General features: G+C 34.6%; 1 protein-coding gene across 1 annotated transcript; it reads left to right on the top strand.

Annotated features, from left to right (window-relative positions):
- Positions 1–11,694: 11,694 nt before the first annotated feature.
- Positions 11,695–12,186, top strand: LOC107794912 (uncharacterized). Its single transcript, XM_016617471.2, has one exon. It carries the CDS (start codon positions 11,695–11,697, stop codon positions 12,184–12,186), a length of 492 nt encoding a protein of 163 aa, XP_016472957.1.
- The last annotated feature ends 7,217 nt before the right edge of the window (positions 12,187–19,403 follow it).

The raw sequence follows: 19,403 nt of genomic DNA, 5'->3' as shown, positions 1-19,403 counted from the left end.
GACACCCTTATCGCTCCTATAATAGTCTCCCTTATCTCTCTGTTTCACAGCCTCCCTTATCACTCCGCCCAGATAATATCCCGACACACATAACAATAGTGAAATATCACCCTTATGCTCGCATTATGTCAACAATGGAATTTCACCCTTATACGCCGCATAACAGTAACCGAAATCACACAACAAATCACAAAGAATATTATCACAATAACACAGCATCATCAACTCGTATTTACAAATTGCCTGTAGGCCACAACTATTCCAAAGGTACAACAAAGTCAATTAATTTCATAACAGATAGTCCGCGGCTCAACACAGTGTATATAAAATCTCAAAACAACCACAACGATGGGAAAATAATCATCATAGGACAACGCCTTCTTTAATCCAAATTTTAGATAAATATATAAATACCTCGATTTAATCTTATTTAATTAATTATTTGCAAATAAAAAATCCATAATGTGATTATTTCCAAGAAATATCAAATCAACAAACACACGGAATTCACATAACAATCCAAGTGGCAATCACGCCAAATTATCATATAAAATAAAAAGTCGTCAAACAAGGAAAAGAGGCATGACAAATAAAGGATTTAATAAGTACCAACAATTTTCCAATTTAATACATAAGGGTGTCTACGAATTTTAACCGATATAATTTGCACATATAAACCAAGTACGTACTCGTCACCTTGCGTACACGGCTTTCAATCACATAATTTTCACATAAAACTCAATGCCTAAAGGGTGATTCCCTCACTCAAGGTTAGGCAAGATACTTACCTCAAGCAACTCAATCCACTGGTAAGCCTTTTTTCGTGATTATCCAACTCTAAATGGCTCGAATCCAGATGAATATTTCCTTGAAAATCTTTCAGGAAAATCGCTACAAACCGAGCTTTCTTGATTCAGCTCTTTAGTGATATTAAAACCTTTAACTACTCTTACAACTTCGATCTATATCAACATAATTCGATTGGACCAATATTAGTAAAATTTTCAGGTTTTAGGTCATTTAGACATTTTATCAAACACCTAGAGTGCATAAATATCTACATCTCTTAACCATGAAATTAGTTCATCCAACTACCACAATTTACCAATAATTTATAACTTCCAATCATCACATGCGTGACCATTCATCTACACCCAACCAACAAAATTACATCAATTAATCACCTTTCAATCTCTACCATGGCTATGTATTAAAATTGGGAGTTTATGGCTTCCAATCACCACACCATGAGTTTCAATACTTAATTCATACTCATATTCCCAAAATAAATTTGTACATGTAAGTCTAAGGGTGTAGGATTACCTTTTTGGAAGAAATCTTACAAAACCCTCCTTTGAGTTCTTGAAGAAATTTCTTAAAGATCTAAATATTTTATGTGTAGATTTCATCAATACTAGTGTAGAAATGATGAAATTTCATACCAAGATAAAGGGGATCGCTTACCTTGAAGAAGAGCACTACTAAAAACGGCCAATTTCTGACCGACATATTCCGACCGAAAAAAGTAGTCACAAATTTCCGACGGAATCGGTCGGAAATTACATAAAATTATATTTTTCAATTTTTAATAATAATTACGACTGATATTCCGTCTATATCAGTCGTAAATTTTGGCGAAAAATATCGCACAACTGTTAGCGACCAATTCGGTCGGAAACAATTTAAAAAAATAAAAAATTACGACCGATTCGGTCGGAATTTTTTATTAAAATGAGGTTTAACTATTTGACCTATTTTCCGACCGAATCGGTCGGAATATAATTTTAAAACCCCCCGGTCCCTTTCTTTTTTCTTTCCCTGTTTTATTCCTTCTCTCTTCTCTCTCTCACACTCAATCCTCCCCTCTCCCTCCCCCACCCAACCCGCCGCTGCCATCACCAGTGCCACTCACCGGCGACGCTGCCCCGTTGCAGCTCCGTCGACGACCCTCCACTGCCAGGTAAGTTTCCCTCACCCTCCTTTATTATTTTTTTTTAAAATACACTGATTTTGTTTAATTGCTCCTAGTTTGGTTTGTAAAAATTGATTGGTGTTAGCTAAAGTAAATCTATGACTATTGTTAGTAGCTAAATTAAAGTTATATATTGGTAATTTAGAGTTATATGTTAAAGTTATATGTTGGTAATTTAGGGTTATATGTTAAACTTATATGTTAAAGTTATATGCTAGTAATTTAGAGTTATATGTTGCTAAATTAAATTTATATGTTAAAGTTATATGTTGGTAAATTACATACTAATTTGGGGAAAACATTACCAAGTTGGGGATAATTTTACTAAATAATTTTGCTAACTAATTTGTAGAGTTGTAACATATGTAGCAATTCATCTCATTTGATTATATTAGGGAGGGTACTAATTTTAACAGGAGAAAGTATGAAGAATCTATTAAAACTCTTAGTGCTAGTTGACTACTTTTGATAATATGTCTTACTCCTAACTTTTTTAATATCTTTTGATTTTCATGGAATTAAGCTTAATCGAAATCTATTAACATTTTCATCCATTAAATTATTAAATTGTTGTTGTAGATTAGTCCATTTTATTTTGCATAATTGTTAATGTAGATCTCAAATATTTGAATTCATTTTACTTTATATTAAACAATTATGCTCTTTAAATTAAATTCCTTAATTTTTATATCCTATTTGAATTCTTTAATTTTTATATGTTGAAATAGTTTAAATAATTATTAATTACGACTATTTCTTTTGTTTGAGAAATCATTAGTTAATTTAGATTATATGAACATTTAAGAAACTATTCAAATTTAACTATTATATTTAAAGACTTATATTATTTAGAATATGGATTAATGTGGGATTTCGAGTGTTAAAAAATATTAATTTAAAAAATAAAATATATCAATTCAAGTGTTTTGACACAATGATATGTTTATATCTAAAATGAACCTTTGAAAGAGTATAACTTTGTAACCAGCTTAAATTAATCAAATTATTTTAAATATCTCATTTCTAGATTTCTATTTTTGTAGATGGAATTTATGCATCGTAGATGGATGTATAATAGGAATCATCCTAATCGTGCGGGATTTAGGGATGAATTTATTGAAGGGGTTGCTGAATTTATTGCTAAGGCTCAAACACTTGATGATTTTATTATTGGAGGAAGGATTAGGTGTCCTTGTGTGAAATGAAAGTGTGTTAAATTATTGAAATTAGACGAAGTTAAAGTTCATCTATACAATAAAGGGTTTGTAGAAAATTATTACATATGGACTGTTCACGGGGAGAATCATGCTAGCTTCGATGATATTAACTTTCATAATTCTTTTGGTGGTGAGGGTAGCCTCATTGCGGAGCGTAATGTCGAAAATTCTCGATACAATGAAACAATGAGGGATGCTTTTGGGATGTTTCCTGGGGTTCAATCCGAATCAAATGATGAGGTTAAGCGTTTCTATGAACATTTAGAGGAAGCTAGTCGTCCATTGTATGAAGGCTCAGTGCATTCCAAGTTGTCTGTTGCGATTAGATTGCTAAGTATTAAATCGGATAGTTTTATTTACCAAGCGGGCATGGATTCTATTATTGGGATTATGAATGAACTTAATCCGAGTAACATTGACTTACCAAAAGATTTCTACACTGCTAAGAAAGTGGTTTCTAAGTTGGGTCTTTCATCAGAGAGAATTGATTGTTATGAGAAAGGTTACATGTTATTCTATAAGGATGATGCATCTCTAGAGAACTGTGAATTTTGTAATCAGCCTCGTTTTAAGGAAGTCACAAATGCCAATACAAAAAAGAAAGTTCCAGTTAAAGCGATGCATTACTTACCTCTTATACCTAGGTTAAAGTGGTTGTATGCATCAATGAGCTTTGCTCCTCATATGAGATGGCACTACGAATCATCCAAACCCACTCTTAGCCAATTCTTCTTTTTCTCAAAATCAAGAACAAATGGAAGATATGAGAAAAGAAATTCGTGATTTGAAGCGACAATTGGACTCTCAATTCGGAACATGTTAATGATTTGTATTGTTGGTTAATGGTTGATTGGTTGTGTTTAGGTTGTACTAATGGTTGATTGGTTGTTGGTGTTGTTGTATTATAATGTTTGACAAATGGTGTAGCTCAAAATTGGGCAGAATTATGCCCAGTTTTTATAGAAAATTCCGACTGATTTCCGACGGAAACAGTAGTTGCCAGATTTTGCCAAAATATTCCAGATTTCTAACCGGTTCAGTCGGAAATTTAAAAAAAATAAATTAATATTTAAAGGTTTTCGACGGATTCCATCGGAAATTAAATAAAATTTATTTTTCAGTTATTACCGACCGATTCGGTCGGAAATTATATATTGATATTATTTAATTTTAAATAAATAATTATTTTTATTTATATTATTACGACGGATTCGGTCGATAAATTCCAACCACTTTGGTCGGAAATTTGAAAATATTTGGTCGTGTGACCTTTTGAACGTTCCAACTAATTTGGTCAGAAATCACCGACGGATTCAGTCGAAAATAGTTTTCCGACCAACTATTTTCCGACCGACCAATTATGGTCGGAAAGTAGTCAGAAATTCGTTATTTCCAACCGATTTTCGACCATTTTATAGGTCGAAATTCTGCCATTTTCCAGTAGTGAGAGGAGTTGGTGGTCTTGAGTGAGCGGAGAAGAGCTCCAAAATCCGCCCAAGTGAAGTGGGAAATATAAACTCCAAAATTGTATATATAGGACCAGATTTCTGGGTTTCGAATGCTTCCTCGGATGCTATGGCAGCACTTCACTGCCAGCCCTTCTTTCGGATGCGGCCCCGGATGCTTCGCATCCGCAGTCTCCTCTGCCAGCCTTAGATAATTTGGTCATAAGTCCTTGTAGACATATCCAAATGATGAACGGTCGAAAGCGTTAGAAACTAGACTCGAAGATCTTTTATTTGATAGGTTGTCCATCATATAACTCCTTATATATATGTAGATACTCTCGTCCTAAGTTAGGTCTTGTGCCGAAACATAACAAATCGATACGGAATGATCTCAATATTTGCACACAAGTCGTTAATGACTTAACGAAACTATTAAAATTTCGGGAATCGAAGTCCAAGCCTGATACATCAAGGTCAACTCCCGGTCAACACTTTTCTTTTAAGTTTCTTAAATAAGGATTATTTTTCCAATTTAATTCTGAACCTTCCAATACCATGCTCGGGACCTTAAGTCGCTGAACGGAACATTAATTCTCAAAACGACAAATGGGTCATTACATCATGGGATTGTCTATCATTCATCATTGTCAGAAAGAACATCCATTCATTCTATCCTTTCTTGGGTGACTCATTTTTTCTATTTACTTAAATATCATTTATTGTTGTTCATTATCATTGAATGCTACATTACTACTGTAAAGCCTCGTAACTTCTATGAAGAATTTGAATTTAATTTGAGCTTAAGGATGTAATTTCATCAAACCCAAGCTACATGAATTATTTGAGTAGAACAAAGCTATTGAGAAACTTAGAAATAATTATTTTATCAATGAATGAGTGTTGGATTAATGGTAATTAAAAAGCTTATTAACAACTCTTGAAAGGAAATTATTAATGTCATAAAGATGAAGGTTTGGATCAATGTTTTAAATTTTGGAATGGCTGGGATAGATACACATTATGGGACCCAAGGAATTAATTATTAAATGCCATGAAATTGAATAATATACAAAGGAACAAAAGTTGTAGTGGTGGTAGATGATTGTGAAAAGATTAAAAAATTCAAAAGCATGAGATGGACATAGCATCTAAACAAAAGAAATGAGGCAAAGCTCATCACGTAGGCAGTGAACTGCATTGAAAGCGTCAAACCTCGCGTCCAAATTTGCTGAATGAGAAGGACGCGTGCGATGGAGACGCGACGCTTCCTTTATGGCTTCAATCTGTTGAATGTCTGTAAAGGCTATTACGGGAGGGTTGTACTATTATTTGGGAGTTGGTTCTTAAAGACTTAGAGAGAGAGAGAAGGGAGCTCTCTACCATTAATACTTATTCAAGGTAAGAATTTAATGTCCTTCTTGGTAGATTTGGTCCATTAAATACATCTCTTAACTCTTCAATTACATGAAAATTATAGATCTTTGAACAAAATCTCAAGAGCACTTCAAGAACACAAATCTTGAAACTTTTAGAGTTTAACAAAGAGGTAATTTCTTCACTCTAAACTTATATATTATACTCCATGGACGTAGTAGAGTATGTTTATGAAGATAGATTTGTATTTAAACATCTATTCATGAAACCCCAGAAGAGTTGGTTGGTAGGGATGATGAATAGTGTTAGGTCTTGCTTGAACGATGTTATTTTGAGTTTCTAGTGGAACGACTAGATCCAATAACAAGTTTAATGAATGAGTTGAAGTTATAATTCAAGGATTAAACTTCAAATGATGAAATGGAGATTTTTGATAAACTTATTAAGTTGGACTTAAGTGTTAGACACTTAATTGGCTTAGTTGGTATTGTTGTGACACGTTATTAAATTATGCGAGTTCGTATATGTAGATTGCGACTCATCGGCATTATTGGATCATTTGGGGTAAGGTTGGAAGCTATTTGAGGTGCGTTGAAACTTGTAACCCTCGGAGCTTTTCTCCAAACTCATATCGAAACACGATTAAATTGAGTTTCTAGATGTAAGTCCTAGCTTGTGGGGACGAGCGAGTTGGGATTGTACCATTTCTTGCATCATAAAATATTTAAGTGCTATGAATATTATTTTCTTGAAATGTTATTCAAATTTTTTATAAAACTAAAATAAGGAATAGCACTTGTAGTATTTTTGAAATGAAAATACATGAGTTGTGGAATATCTTGGATTTAACTATTCTCAAATAGTTGATTTGGCTATAAACATCGTCATTGATTAATGTGGAGTTACTTAAGTTCACCGAGATTGACTTTGGATACTTTTTCTCATTAGGTCATGAAACTACACGTGCCGGTGTAGGCGTAGAACCTACCTTACGGTTGGGAACTATGGCAGAGTACTTCCCATTATGGGGGTACTATTGTGCTACTTTATTAGCACGGTTGAGTCGATTCGTGCGGCACAACGATGAGACGACCTGAGCAAATAGGGTATATGATACTTGTCGCTAGGTATATAACCTAGTTGACCTTCTTTCGTGTCGCTGATAGTATAGTGCTCCCAGTATATAAAATATGTAACATGATTTGCAAAGATTAATGCTAAAGGAAGACTTTGAAATATGTTTTACCATATTATTTTATTTTATATTCTAAATTATTAATGGATATGAAGGCCTCTTTCTTATATCAATTGTTATTGCATATCTTATATCTTCTTAAGTCTTGTCCTATTTTCTTTTGGGAAACGATTCATGATTTGTACTAGGCATGTGGAGTTTAGGCCTTTCGACCACATTTTCATTTATGTTTTCAGGGACTAGACCTGAACAGCTTGGACCGCATTGTTAGGGCAGCTCTACATTTTCTGTTGACGCTTTTGGTGAGACTCCACACTCGTAACCGTGGAGAACTTTATTATATTATTATCCTTTTGAGCCACCGGGTTATGCCTTGGTTGGCTATTCCATTTTGTGTCATAGAGATTCCATAGACAATAGTAGTATTCATTTTGGGTTGTAATTCTATGGTTACTCATATGGCATGCATGAATGAAACTTTCTTTTATCTTTATGAAATTCTCTTTCAAAGAAAATATTTACTTAAAGATATCATTCATGTCTTGTTTTATATCTTAAAATAATTGTACTTGAAGAGGTTTCTGCATCCTCCTGTTATGCACATAGGTGAGTATTAATTTATGGGATATTTCACTCGGGTCGAATAGAGTACCGAGTACCGGTCACGTGGTTTTAGGGTGTGACAACTACTTTAGATTTCTGGAATATTTACTATATGCCACCGCCATTATCCGACCCGATCTACGTAATATTTGTTGCTTCTTTAAGAACTCCATCTAAGGATATTATTGTTAGCTAAGATTAATCCTTATTCGTATAAATTTAATTATTTTGAACCGAGATCTATTCATTTTGGTCAAACAAGCTTCGGATCCAAAAGCTAGGTATGAAGTCGCCTTTCTTAAGAAATATTTTACCCCCAAAATAAAACTTTTCGGTGTGAATTAAAATTTAATCGGGTCTCAATAAAAATATTGAACACCTAAGTGAAAATGATGTAAATAGCAATTTGAGGAGGACTGTTTTTTGACATAATTTCATTTAAGGAGGACACTTTCCTACAGTTATAAAATCGTACGTCTCCCCGTCTCATAAAGAATTCTTTAGAAGCGTCGGCGTAACTTCCTATTCTTTTGTCCTGCATGCTCAAATCTAGCTACAAAATACCTGCGATATTATCACAACCAAACATATCCGTAATTTTAAACGTGTTTAATTTACAATTATCTAATTCCAAGGAATAAAATTTAATTCAGTAAACGGGCTTTTTAACCATATAGTTAATGTTCTACAACTTTATCTATCATTTTAGATTTGTTTTTGAGCCCAACGTATATAATTGTTCTGATTCCTTGAAAATGGAAAAAAGACATATATCTTTTAAATACATAATTTCGATCAAATATATTCTAAGAATTTTCTTCTGTAATTTTACTTACTTTGAGATTAACCAAATGTATGAGTCAATCTTTATACGCACGGGAAGTATTTACAGCTTTTTTGTGTGTATTTTATCTTATAATACAATAATATTTTGTAATTACTCGCTTCTTTCACTTTTACTTGTCCACTATTGACTTTGCACCCCCCTTAAGAAATAATAAATGAAATACATAATTTATCATGATACTCATATTAATTGATGCATATTTTTAATAAATTTGAAAAAATAATTTAAAATAAATAATTAGTACTGTGAGTATAACAGGAAAAAAGAAATTATTTTCTCTTGATATGCTAAAAGTGACAAATAAAAATAAAAATATATTTTTAGAATACTAAACAAGTATAAGCGAACTGAGGAAATACATTCCATATATCAAAATGGAAATCATAAAGTGCCGTAGAGTTATATTCATAATAACACGTGTTTTAGTACAAGAGATAGGTTAAAGTTTCGTCCTTTAAAAGTTCGTTCTTTCCCTTACTTTGTCGACAGAAAAAAGAAAAAAAAAATAGATTTGGGCTGGAAAATAATGTAAACTATTAATACGGGGTATTTAATGATATCTTAATTTTTAAGTCAACGTATAGATATCAGTGATTAATCATAACTATAAGATTCGATAAGTAATCATTTTCTTTTTGATCAGATCTCATTTATTAGAGTAAAAATTAAATATATGCTCTCAAAAGATTTAAATCTTCAAAAGGACAGTACCATATGCAAATGGATTCTAGGTGTAATAGAACGTGATGGCTAGTAAATACATTTTTATTTTTGTGCTTTACCTTCTAACGTTGGATTTTTAGAGGCGAATCCAAATTTTGTCTGACCTCAATACGGACATCGAACTAAAAAAAAGTCTACCCCATCGAAACTAGATATATCATCTGAACAAGTTTACACTAATAAGGCAACATGATCGATATTAGTGTATTTATATGAAATCATATTAATTTATTAGTGTAAAAGAACAAAGGGTGAGAATGAGTGGAGGTGGAGTACGGTGGTCCCATTGTATAAGAACAAAGGTGATATCTAGAGTTGTAATAATTATAGGAGTATCAAATTAATGAATCATACCATTAAAGTGTGGGAGATGGTGGTTGAAGCGAGGGTGAGGATGTCAGTATCTGTATCCAATAACCAGTTCAGGTTCATACCGAGTCGTTTGACTACAGAAGCTATGCACCTTGTTAGGAGGTTGGTGGAACTGTACAGAGAGAGGAAGAAGGATCTGCACATGTTCTTTATTGACCTAAAGAAAGCGTATGACAAGGTTTCTAGAGAAGTTCTCTGTAGATGCCTGGAGGTAAAAGGTGTGTCGATTCCCTACATTATGGCGATTAAGGACATGTATGATGGGGCTAAAATTCGGGTTAGGACAGTAGAAGGCGACTCTGAACATTTTCCGGTTGTAATAGGGTTACACCAAGGTTCTGCGCTCAATCCGTTCTTATTTGCCCTGATGATCGACGCGTTAACACACCATATTCAAGGGGAGGTGCCATGGTGCATGTTATTCGCCGACGACATAGTTCTGATTGATGAGTCGCGAGCCGGTGTTAACGAGAAGCTGGAGGTTTGAAGACAGGCTCTTGAGTCTAAGGGTTTCAAGCTGAGCAGGACGAAGACGGAATACTTGGAGTGTAAGTTCAGCGCTGAGCCGGGGGAAGTGGGCGTGGATGTGAGGCTTGAATCACAGGCCATCCCGAGTAGAGGCAACTTCAAGTACTTTGGTTCGGTTATCCAAGGGGGAGGGGAGATCGATGAGGATGCCATACACCGTATTGGGGTAGGATGGATGAAGTGGAAGTTAGCATCTAGAGTCTTGTGTGACAAGAGAGTGCCACCAATACTCAAAGGTAAGTTCTATAAAGCGGTGGTTAGACCGGCCATGATGTATGGGGCTGAGTGTTGGTCCGTTAAGAACTCACATATCCAGAAGATGAAAGTAGCAGAAATGAGGATGTTGAGGTGGATGTGCGGGCACAATAGGATAGATAAGATTAGGAATGATGTTATTCGGGAGAAGGTGCATGTGGCTCCCATTGATGACAAGATGCGGGAAGCGGGGCTTAGATGGTTCGGACATGTTCAAAGGAGAAGCTAAGATACTCCGATATGGGGGTGTGAGCGGCTGGTTGTGAAGGGCACGAGAAGAGGTATAGGGCATCCTAAGAAGTATTGGGGAGAGGTGATCAGACAGGATATGGCGAGGTTCCAGATTTCCGAGGACATGACACTTGATAGGAAGATGTGGAGGTCGAGTATTAGAGTCGTAGGTTAGGATGTAGTTGAATCTTGACTTACTTTATACCATTATGGGACTAGCCAGGTAGGGTTTTTATCTAAGATAGGTAGTGACAATGTTGTGTTTTACTACCTCGCTTTTCAGTGCATGTCCTATTTACTAGCTATCGTTTTTGCTTTGCATCTTTCTTCTGCATTCCATAGTGTTCCTATTTTTTCTATGATTGTTGTGGTGATACTAATATTGTCTCCTTTTGTCCTTTCGTCTTTTTGTTTTCTTGAGCCGAGGGTCTTTCGGAAACAGTCTCTCTACTCCTTCGGGGTAGGGATAAGATTTGCGTATACACTACCCTCCCCAGACCTCATTAGTAAAATTTTACTGGGTTGTTGTTGTTGTTGTTGTACTCTTATAATTAATAAAATATATTAATTAATTACTCTAATAATCTTGCGATAACAATATAAATATATACTCATTGAATTGGCGTGTCAAATAAATATATTTCCAAAAAGAAATAACTAACAGACTGTAGAGTGTAGACCTTTCCCTTGTTACCCTCACATCCAAAGCGAAGATTTCCACTACAGTTCACTCCTATAAGTTTACACACACACACACACACACAGAGTAGTTTTTTCTGCAATTCTTTTGTACCCAACTTTTCATCTGCTTCATTTTTCTGCTCAGTTTTAGTGATATTACTTCCTTCTAATCAATCAAAATCCTATCTTTTTCTGTAACCAGTTAAAAAGGGTCTAATTGTTTCCTTCAAATTTCAAAGCTTAAAACAATGAAGGTTCATCCAATACCAATAAGGAAACGCAACATCACGCTGCGGAACGACATCGTATTATCAGCTTTCTCTCAAAAGAAGCTCCGGCGACTCCCCCATATCTTCGCGAAGGTTCTGGAACTTCCGTTCCATTCCGATGCCGACGTGTCAATCCAAGAAACCTCCGATTCGTTCCGTTTCGTTATCCCAACTGATGCTGATGATGTGGGCTTGGGCCGTAATATTGCGGCTCACATAGTCGAGATCTATCCGGGTGTTACTAAGATTGTTGTCCGAGGTGATAATGTTTTTGATACTTCGTTGTCTTTGTCTGGATTGGAGCCCGACTTATGGCGGTTTCGGCTTCCGGCAGAAACTTCGCCGGAGCTGGCTACCGCCGCTTTTAGTGACGGCGAGCTGGTGGTGACGGTGCCCAAAGGGTCGGATGACGACGGTGGCGGAGACGATGGTGATATAGGTGGAGCTGGTCGTCTTGTTCTTGTAAAATAATCCTCTTAATTCCTCTTCCCTTTTTCGCTCTCAATTTTCAGCTATGTTGTTTTCAAATTTTAATTTTGAATTTGAATTATCTGGCGTTTAAATGAAATATTCTTATGGTTATATCATTGATTTTTTTTAAGTGCTATGAACCGACAGTCAGGTTAATTAAAAAATAATTATGGCGAATCCTATTTAATATCATTCCTTATAATAAATGGTAACGAACTTGTTATTAAATTATATTGATACTATCAATATATATGTATTGATAACTTAAATCCGTTATGTTTAGTGTGTTAGTAATCCTCTAATTGTCAACCCCAGAAACTAAGAGGACTAGCTTTTCGTCAAATTCCAGTGGCAATGCATAGTCAAAGTTGGCATATAGGTTTGTTTCTCGTTTTTTTTTAATGAACTTTTCATAATCACAAGATGGCATACCTTGAGTTGCTTATTTGATTTATATATATTACACAAGGTTTATGATTGCCAAAGACTGGATTTTTTTCTTTTATATAGTATTATTTTTTGGGTGATTGTTCGTTGCTATGGTCTAAACTCTCGAGAAAATCATGATTTCTCCATATGTGTGTATGTGGATGTCCTCTTTGTTCTCTACTTATTTCTTCCTTTTTCTCATAATTTATATCTCCGTTTAGTAGTCCACAATAAGATTGCCTCGTTGCTTACAGAAATTTAAGTTCATCTGAAATATTTGGTTGCCATCTTTTTAAGTTCTTTTTTTATTTTATATGATTACAGCACTGTGGCTCCATATATAAGTTGATTTTTCCAATTCTTTTGCTGACTCATCATGTGGCTGGTTTCGTAACTACATCTTCTGATTTTCTCAAGGATCTTATAGAGCAAAATGTTTGTTATTAGAGTATGATCTCTGAGAATTAGACACACTTTGGCTATTGTAAGAAATTTAGAATGAACTTCAGTGGCATAAGTATGACAATGATATAATTGAGCTGCGTTTGGGCGAAAATCATCCCTTACTTTTATGCTGTCTTTGTGCTATTTGTATGGTCCTTCTGGTTAAGATCACGTTTCTTGACATTTCACTCGGTTGTTACATGCATTTCTCATAATTGTGTTGCCAATGGGTTGATCCTTGCTGGATTTGTAGTTTTTTTTTTCTTTAGCAGCTTCTCACGCTAGTTGTGCATTTGTGGTGTTTTCTGCAATAATATTCTGTCCGGTGGCTCTTGGTTCCATCTTTTTCGAGATTTTATTTATCTTCTCCCTCATTGTGTAATGGTTCCTCGTTCTTATCTTACTATATATAGCCTGTACTACCTAGGGCAGGTTTTCGTTGATAAAGCATTGAAATAACTCAGATCATTGAATGGCTTGAAGAGCTGAGCCAAGCTGCATTTCAAGGGTCTGAAGTAAAGAGAATGAAATTAAAAAAGAAAACGAAAAACCTTTGGAGAAATTTCTAGTATTATAATAAGATTGAATTATTTATTTTCCCTTTATTAGGTAGGAATTGGTAAGCATGGCTCTCTGAAGTTGGGAAAGTTGGATTTGATATCATGACCTTTGAGGATATAGCTGGACTCGTGTTTAGTCTCACTATCATCCTTTTGGAAAGTAGAACTAATTTTTACATGATCATGATTCTTTGAGGATGGGGCGTCAACAGCACATTTTACGAATTCACTCTCTTTCTTGTTGCCTTAAACAGTCAGCAGCCTACTGGTTGCAGATATCAACGCGTTACTTCAAAATCCCTGGTTAATTGGCCATAAGCTGGTGCCAAGTAGTCTTCTATCCGTTGTAGACGTGAATCCTAATGTTTATTTATACCAGAGCAAGCACAGGATTTGTATGTTTATAGATGCTCAACATGTGAGCAGTTCTTGATGCATGTTTATTGACTAGGATTTCATATGGATTCTTGTCTTTAGAGTGTTGTTCAGCAGATGCCTAGAATAGGTCTCTCTGCATTAACTTCATAAAAATGTCTATTTGCATTAGCATCGAAGGAAATCTTGGCAGAATGTGTAATGTGTTTGTTTCTGTCACATTGTTCTCGCAAAGAACGATGGGGTAACCTTGAAGACACCAACTTGTTTGGCAATTTGAATCTGTGTTTTGTTTCCAATTGTTGTTACAATCTTGATTATTTTCTTCTGTAAGGATTCTGATTAACCACAAGATGGTCAAGTAACTTTATGATGAGATAAGTAAAGACTTGCGTATGTTAGGTGTGTTCTCTCACTTGCCATCCAATTCACGATACCCCAGCACTCTATTGAATAATGTTGTCACTTCATCTAAAAGCTTAAACGGCTAGAGATGGTGCATTTTACTTGTGCCTGCTTGACACCATGCTAAAAGCTTAAGTTGTGGTTGTGATAGAGTGTATATTTTTATTTACTTAATTATTTCTTCAACCTATTCCACATCCAATGTGAAGAGGGTTCGACTTTTATTTTGAGAACCCTGCCTGGTGGGGGCGGTTCCTCAACGGGACACCCGACTCCACGAACCCGAGGAGAGGTTGCACGGCAGTATTAGGGGCGTTAAAATCGGAGCTTTTTGTAGTGCTAGCAGTAATGCAATGCAAGTGAATGAATCTCATCACCTAGCGAGTGAAGTGTAAGGAATTTACATCACTGTGTTTTTGTAACAAATAATTTTTCTGGTATTAAAGTAAAGGTGAACATTTTTTTTCTCATCCTATCTATGTAACTGGGACAGGAATAGATTCTGCTTGAGGGGTCCATTCTCACAGTTAGGCAGCGATCACTCTCAGTGGCCTCACTTTCAACGGTAGTTTTGAGCACCTTATAAAAACCGCACATTTCTTTCCAGTCTTGATCGGTCATTTTCAATCACAATAGAATAGCACTAAGAAGATTAAAATTTTTTTTTTTTTAGCTAATACTAAAATAGTTTCATTATTAGAATAAATTGAGTTTTCTACAACATTATTGTGTTAATTTGTTATCAAAGATAAACATAAATATGAATATTGATATCACATTGGCGTTTGATTATCCATTTTTTCATATAGGAAAGTTTATACTTAAACATAAATGAACTTTTAATTAGACAGTAGACAAAGGGTGTGTTTGGTACGAAGGAAAATATTTTCATGAAAAATGAAGTGGTTTTATCACTTATTTTCCCTTGTTTGGTTGGTGAGTGAAAACCTTTTTCCGGAAAATATTTTCTAGTGTTTGGTTAGAAAGTAGAAAATATTTTTTTTATACTACTCTCTTTACCCCCTTCCCCCAAATCCCCATGTTTCCTAGCTTCCCCCCCCCCCTCCCCCCCAAATATCCAACGTTTTCAGGACTCTATTTTCTTCAAAAATTCTATTATTCTTCTAAAAATTCACACAAACCCAAAGTAACTAATGTGTTGATTTACTTTTTGATACAAAAACAACGTTGAAATTTGTGCTCCATAACTAAAAAAAAACTCTTTATTTGGTTGAAAAAGAAAATACTCTTTCTACAATATGAAAATAAAGTACACATTTTATTAAAATAAAAGAAAATACTTTTTCTGCATCATGAAAAGAAAATACTTTTTCTATATCATGAAAAGAAAATACTCATTTTGTTGAAATGAAAGAAAATATTTTTTCTGCATCATGAAAAGAAAATACTCTTTTTGTTTTTTTCTATGTCATGAAAAAAAAATAATCATTTTGTTTAAATGAAAGAAAATACATTTTCTACATCATGAAAAGAAAGTACCTTTTTTGTTAAAATAAAAAAAAATACTTTTTTATATCATGAAAAGAAAATACTCATTTGTTGAAATGAAAAAAAAATAAAAAAAATGTGTATATATATATATATATATATATATATATATATATATATATATATATATAAAACGATGAAAAGAAAGTACTATTAATAATATTTTTATTTAGGGTAGGGGTGAGGTAAGGTAGGGTGGGTAAGGTGGGTAAGTGGGGTGGGGTGGGTAGGTTGGGGTATTTTGAAAAATATTTTTCCTTCTATTATTAAGGAAAATATTTAAGGCAACCAAACATAAAAAAAATTAGAACTTCGTACCAAACACCCCCAAAAACTTACTTGGTTTTCTTTAATCTTTCGATTTAGCTTATCTCAAATGGGCCAATGTGGTCTGTGGGCATTTCTACAATTTGGGCTAGTACAAGTATGTAGTTGAATTGGCATTTGTCAACTTTGGGCTCACAAAGATAAAGCTGGCGAGGGGAGTTGGAAAGTTTTTCTACTTGATCCCCTCTCTACCCTGTGTTGCCTTCTCTAATATCTTTTATTAATACAATTAAGGTTTCTTTCATTTTCATTCTCTTTTCTGTTCTCTCAATTGCTTTTGATATCGGGTTTTTTATACGGCATTGTCAGTCTCATCTAGCGTACGGAGGGGACTTCGGTTGGCGAAAAGTAACCACACGGACTTCGGTTATTTAACCTTACGATTTCCTTCCAAAAAATATCAGGAGGCGCCGCGTAATAGTTGCTCAATCTTAAAGAGGGTTGATCTTGTGATTTCTTCTTTGCTTGATCCTCATCAACTGTATACGCAATTATATTAAAGTATTATGAATTCCATCGTTAGCTGCATCCACCTATTTACGTCGGAAAGTTTGCATGTTTTTTTTAGGAAAAAATTGACATTGCATGTTAAATAACAAATATATAATACTTTCCGCAAAGTATTTAGCAGGAAAATTCATTACTTATGAATTGATTGGCAGTGTGATTATCTATTGTATTACTGCACATTTGTGCCAAGGCAGGAAAACAATAAATTTACAAGTTTGATAATGTTCAAAATATCAATTTTTTTAAGAAAGAACTAAAAGACATTTGTACATTCCCACTAGTGTAAGTGCCAAACAAAAGCATGCATTTGGATTGAATTAAAGACTAGTGATAATGATTTCAACGTGGGAAACTTCTGTCCCAGCCAGTTTACCAACAAAAATGATGACTTGAAGAAGCAAAAGGATGACAATTAACAAAGTGCAAGAAATGTGGTTGGTGAATTGGCTGGATTGATGTCTCCTCTTCCAAAGTTTGGTTACCTATAACCTTTGAATTTTGATAGGACCAGATGTACATTATCGTAAACTAGATGTATTTGCACTCGTGCTTTCAACTCAAACTATGAATATATATATATATAATTAATTAAGTTCAAAATATATAGTAGTAATTATATATGTCTGTCGTTGCAAAAAGAAGTGAGTGCAGTAATATTTCGCACCTATTACTTTGAAATCTTAGATCACGCATGTTTGGAAGGAGTAATATCTTTCTCACACGTGCCTCTTGTTCAAAGCCTTGTGCACTAGTCTTATAGTAGAAGTCTGTTTAGCCAAACTTCTGAGATGTCAAAAATATTTTTCTCCAAAATCATCATAACTTGATGTATTAGTCAAGAAAATGTCAAAGTTTGGGGTGGGGTGGGGTGGGGGAGGTGAGGTATTCTAGTTGTTTCCCTCTCTTTTTTCTTTTCATTCTTCGTGCACCGAAAGAAAGGATAATGAAACAATGTGACATTTGATATTTCTCGTGGAATACATACATTCAAATTTCTCTACAAAAATCTTAGTTATTTTGATTTTTTTTTTGCTGTTATAATGAATTATAATTTAACATAAAGAATGGTTCCAAAGAAAATTTAGCTATTATAGTGAAGTGTTATTATAGAGGATAGTTGTTATAGATAAATCTGACTGTATTTCATTAATCTCTATCGCTTATGAAAATCTGAATTGTCCCTAGATGTACCACTTACTCTAATAATATTATATGCTTAGTCAGAGGCGGATCCAGGATTTGAAGCTTATGGATTCCTACCGTAATTTTAAATTAATATGCAATAATATCTGGATTCACAGTTAGATATTTACAAATATTTAATAAATTTTTTAATATAAATACAGAATCTACGCAAAAATTACTGGATTTTCGAAAACCCGTAGCCAATGCTCTAGGTCCGCCCTGTACTTAGTTCTATGCACATTCAGAAAACCATTAAATTATAATTCACAATCAATTGAGACAATCATATGCAGTTGATGTTTCACTTTCCTGCTTTTGTAACTTAGATGGACAGACAATGACCACTCACATACTCAAACAACCCCCACCCCCCCACCCCCAAGCCCCCAACCCCACCCCTGATCCCTCTTTTGCTCTCTGCAATTTTTTTTTCCTTCTTTTTTCTTTCTCTCTCTTTTTCTCTGCCCTTCTAAAATAGAGTAAGGTTGCCTACATTCTACCCTCCCCACTTGCGGAAATACAATGAGTTATTATTATTGTTGTCGTCTTTTTTCTTTGAGATAAACAAAACCTTATTATTTCGCCGTGGTTTCACATGTGACAGGAATGTCCAAGAAAAGAAGAAATGAACATATAAACAGATATATAATATATCACCCACCGGATAGTTAAAATTCTTCCACTCATCATTAAAGTTTCGCATTTGAGCTTTGGAAAAGGAGACCCTCTTGACAAAGTGTTGTACCCCCGAGCTTACACGATGCGAATCAGAATTAATAGGACTTGTGAGTCTCACGATGTAAAAAAATATTTTCTAATAAGCATGGTTTAGTAACATGCAAATTATGATATGTAAATGATATTGATGGTACCATAAAATATTACATTGTTATTGTGTATAAATTATATATATATTTGATGGACTTCCCCTGTTCTTTTCTCAACCTAACCATTTTGATGCCCCAACTTCTCTCCCTCTAACAACACCAAAAAAAAAATTATTCTGCCATGGTGTATAACTTGAAATAACAAAAAAGGCAGTCCAGCGCACAGAGCAGGCCACATTCTACTCTAATGCAAGGGCCAAGGAAGGGCCGCACCATAAGGGTGTGACGTAGACAGTCTATTCTAATGCAAGCATTAGTGGCTGCTTCCGTGGCTCAAACCCCTGACCTGTACATCAGACAGAGACTACTTTACCGTTGCTCCAAGATTTCCCTTCTGTGTATAACTTGAAATCTTATCGTAAATATATCTTTGTTGGACTGCCCTGTTCTTGTCTCAACTTCGCAACCTAACCATTTTGCTGCAACTACTTCTCTGCCTCTGATATTAAGACTTAGAGGAACAATCGTCAATAACCACACCATGCCCGTTACATTAGGAAGAAATCTTCATTTCTGCTTCACCAAATCCAAACATCCAATGCCATCACAATCCTCCAATATCCATGAAAATCAAGAACATCATAAC

This window comes from Nicotiana tabacum, chromosome 22, assembly GCF_000715075.1.
Source record: "Nicotiana tabacum cultivar K326 chromosome 22, ASM71507v2, whole genome shotgun sequence".
NCBI lineage: Eukaryota > Viridiplantae > Streptophyta > Magnoliopsida > Solanales > Solanaceae > Nicotiana > Nicotiana tabacum.
Note: the sequence above shows the minus strand (reverse complement) of the source record. Positions and strands in the feature narration are given on the sequence as shown.

Coding starts and splice junctions, on each gene's coding strand:
- LOC107794912 (XM_016617471.2), top strand. CDS start 11,695: ATGAAGGTTCATCCAATACCAATAAGGAAACGCAACATCACGCTGCGG.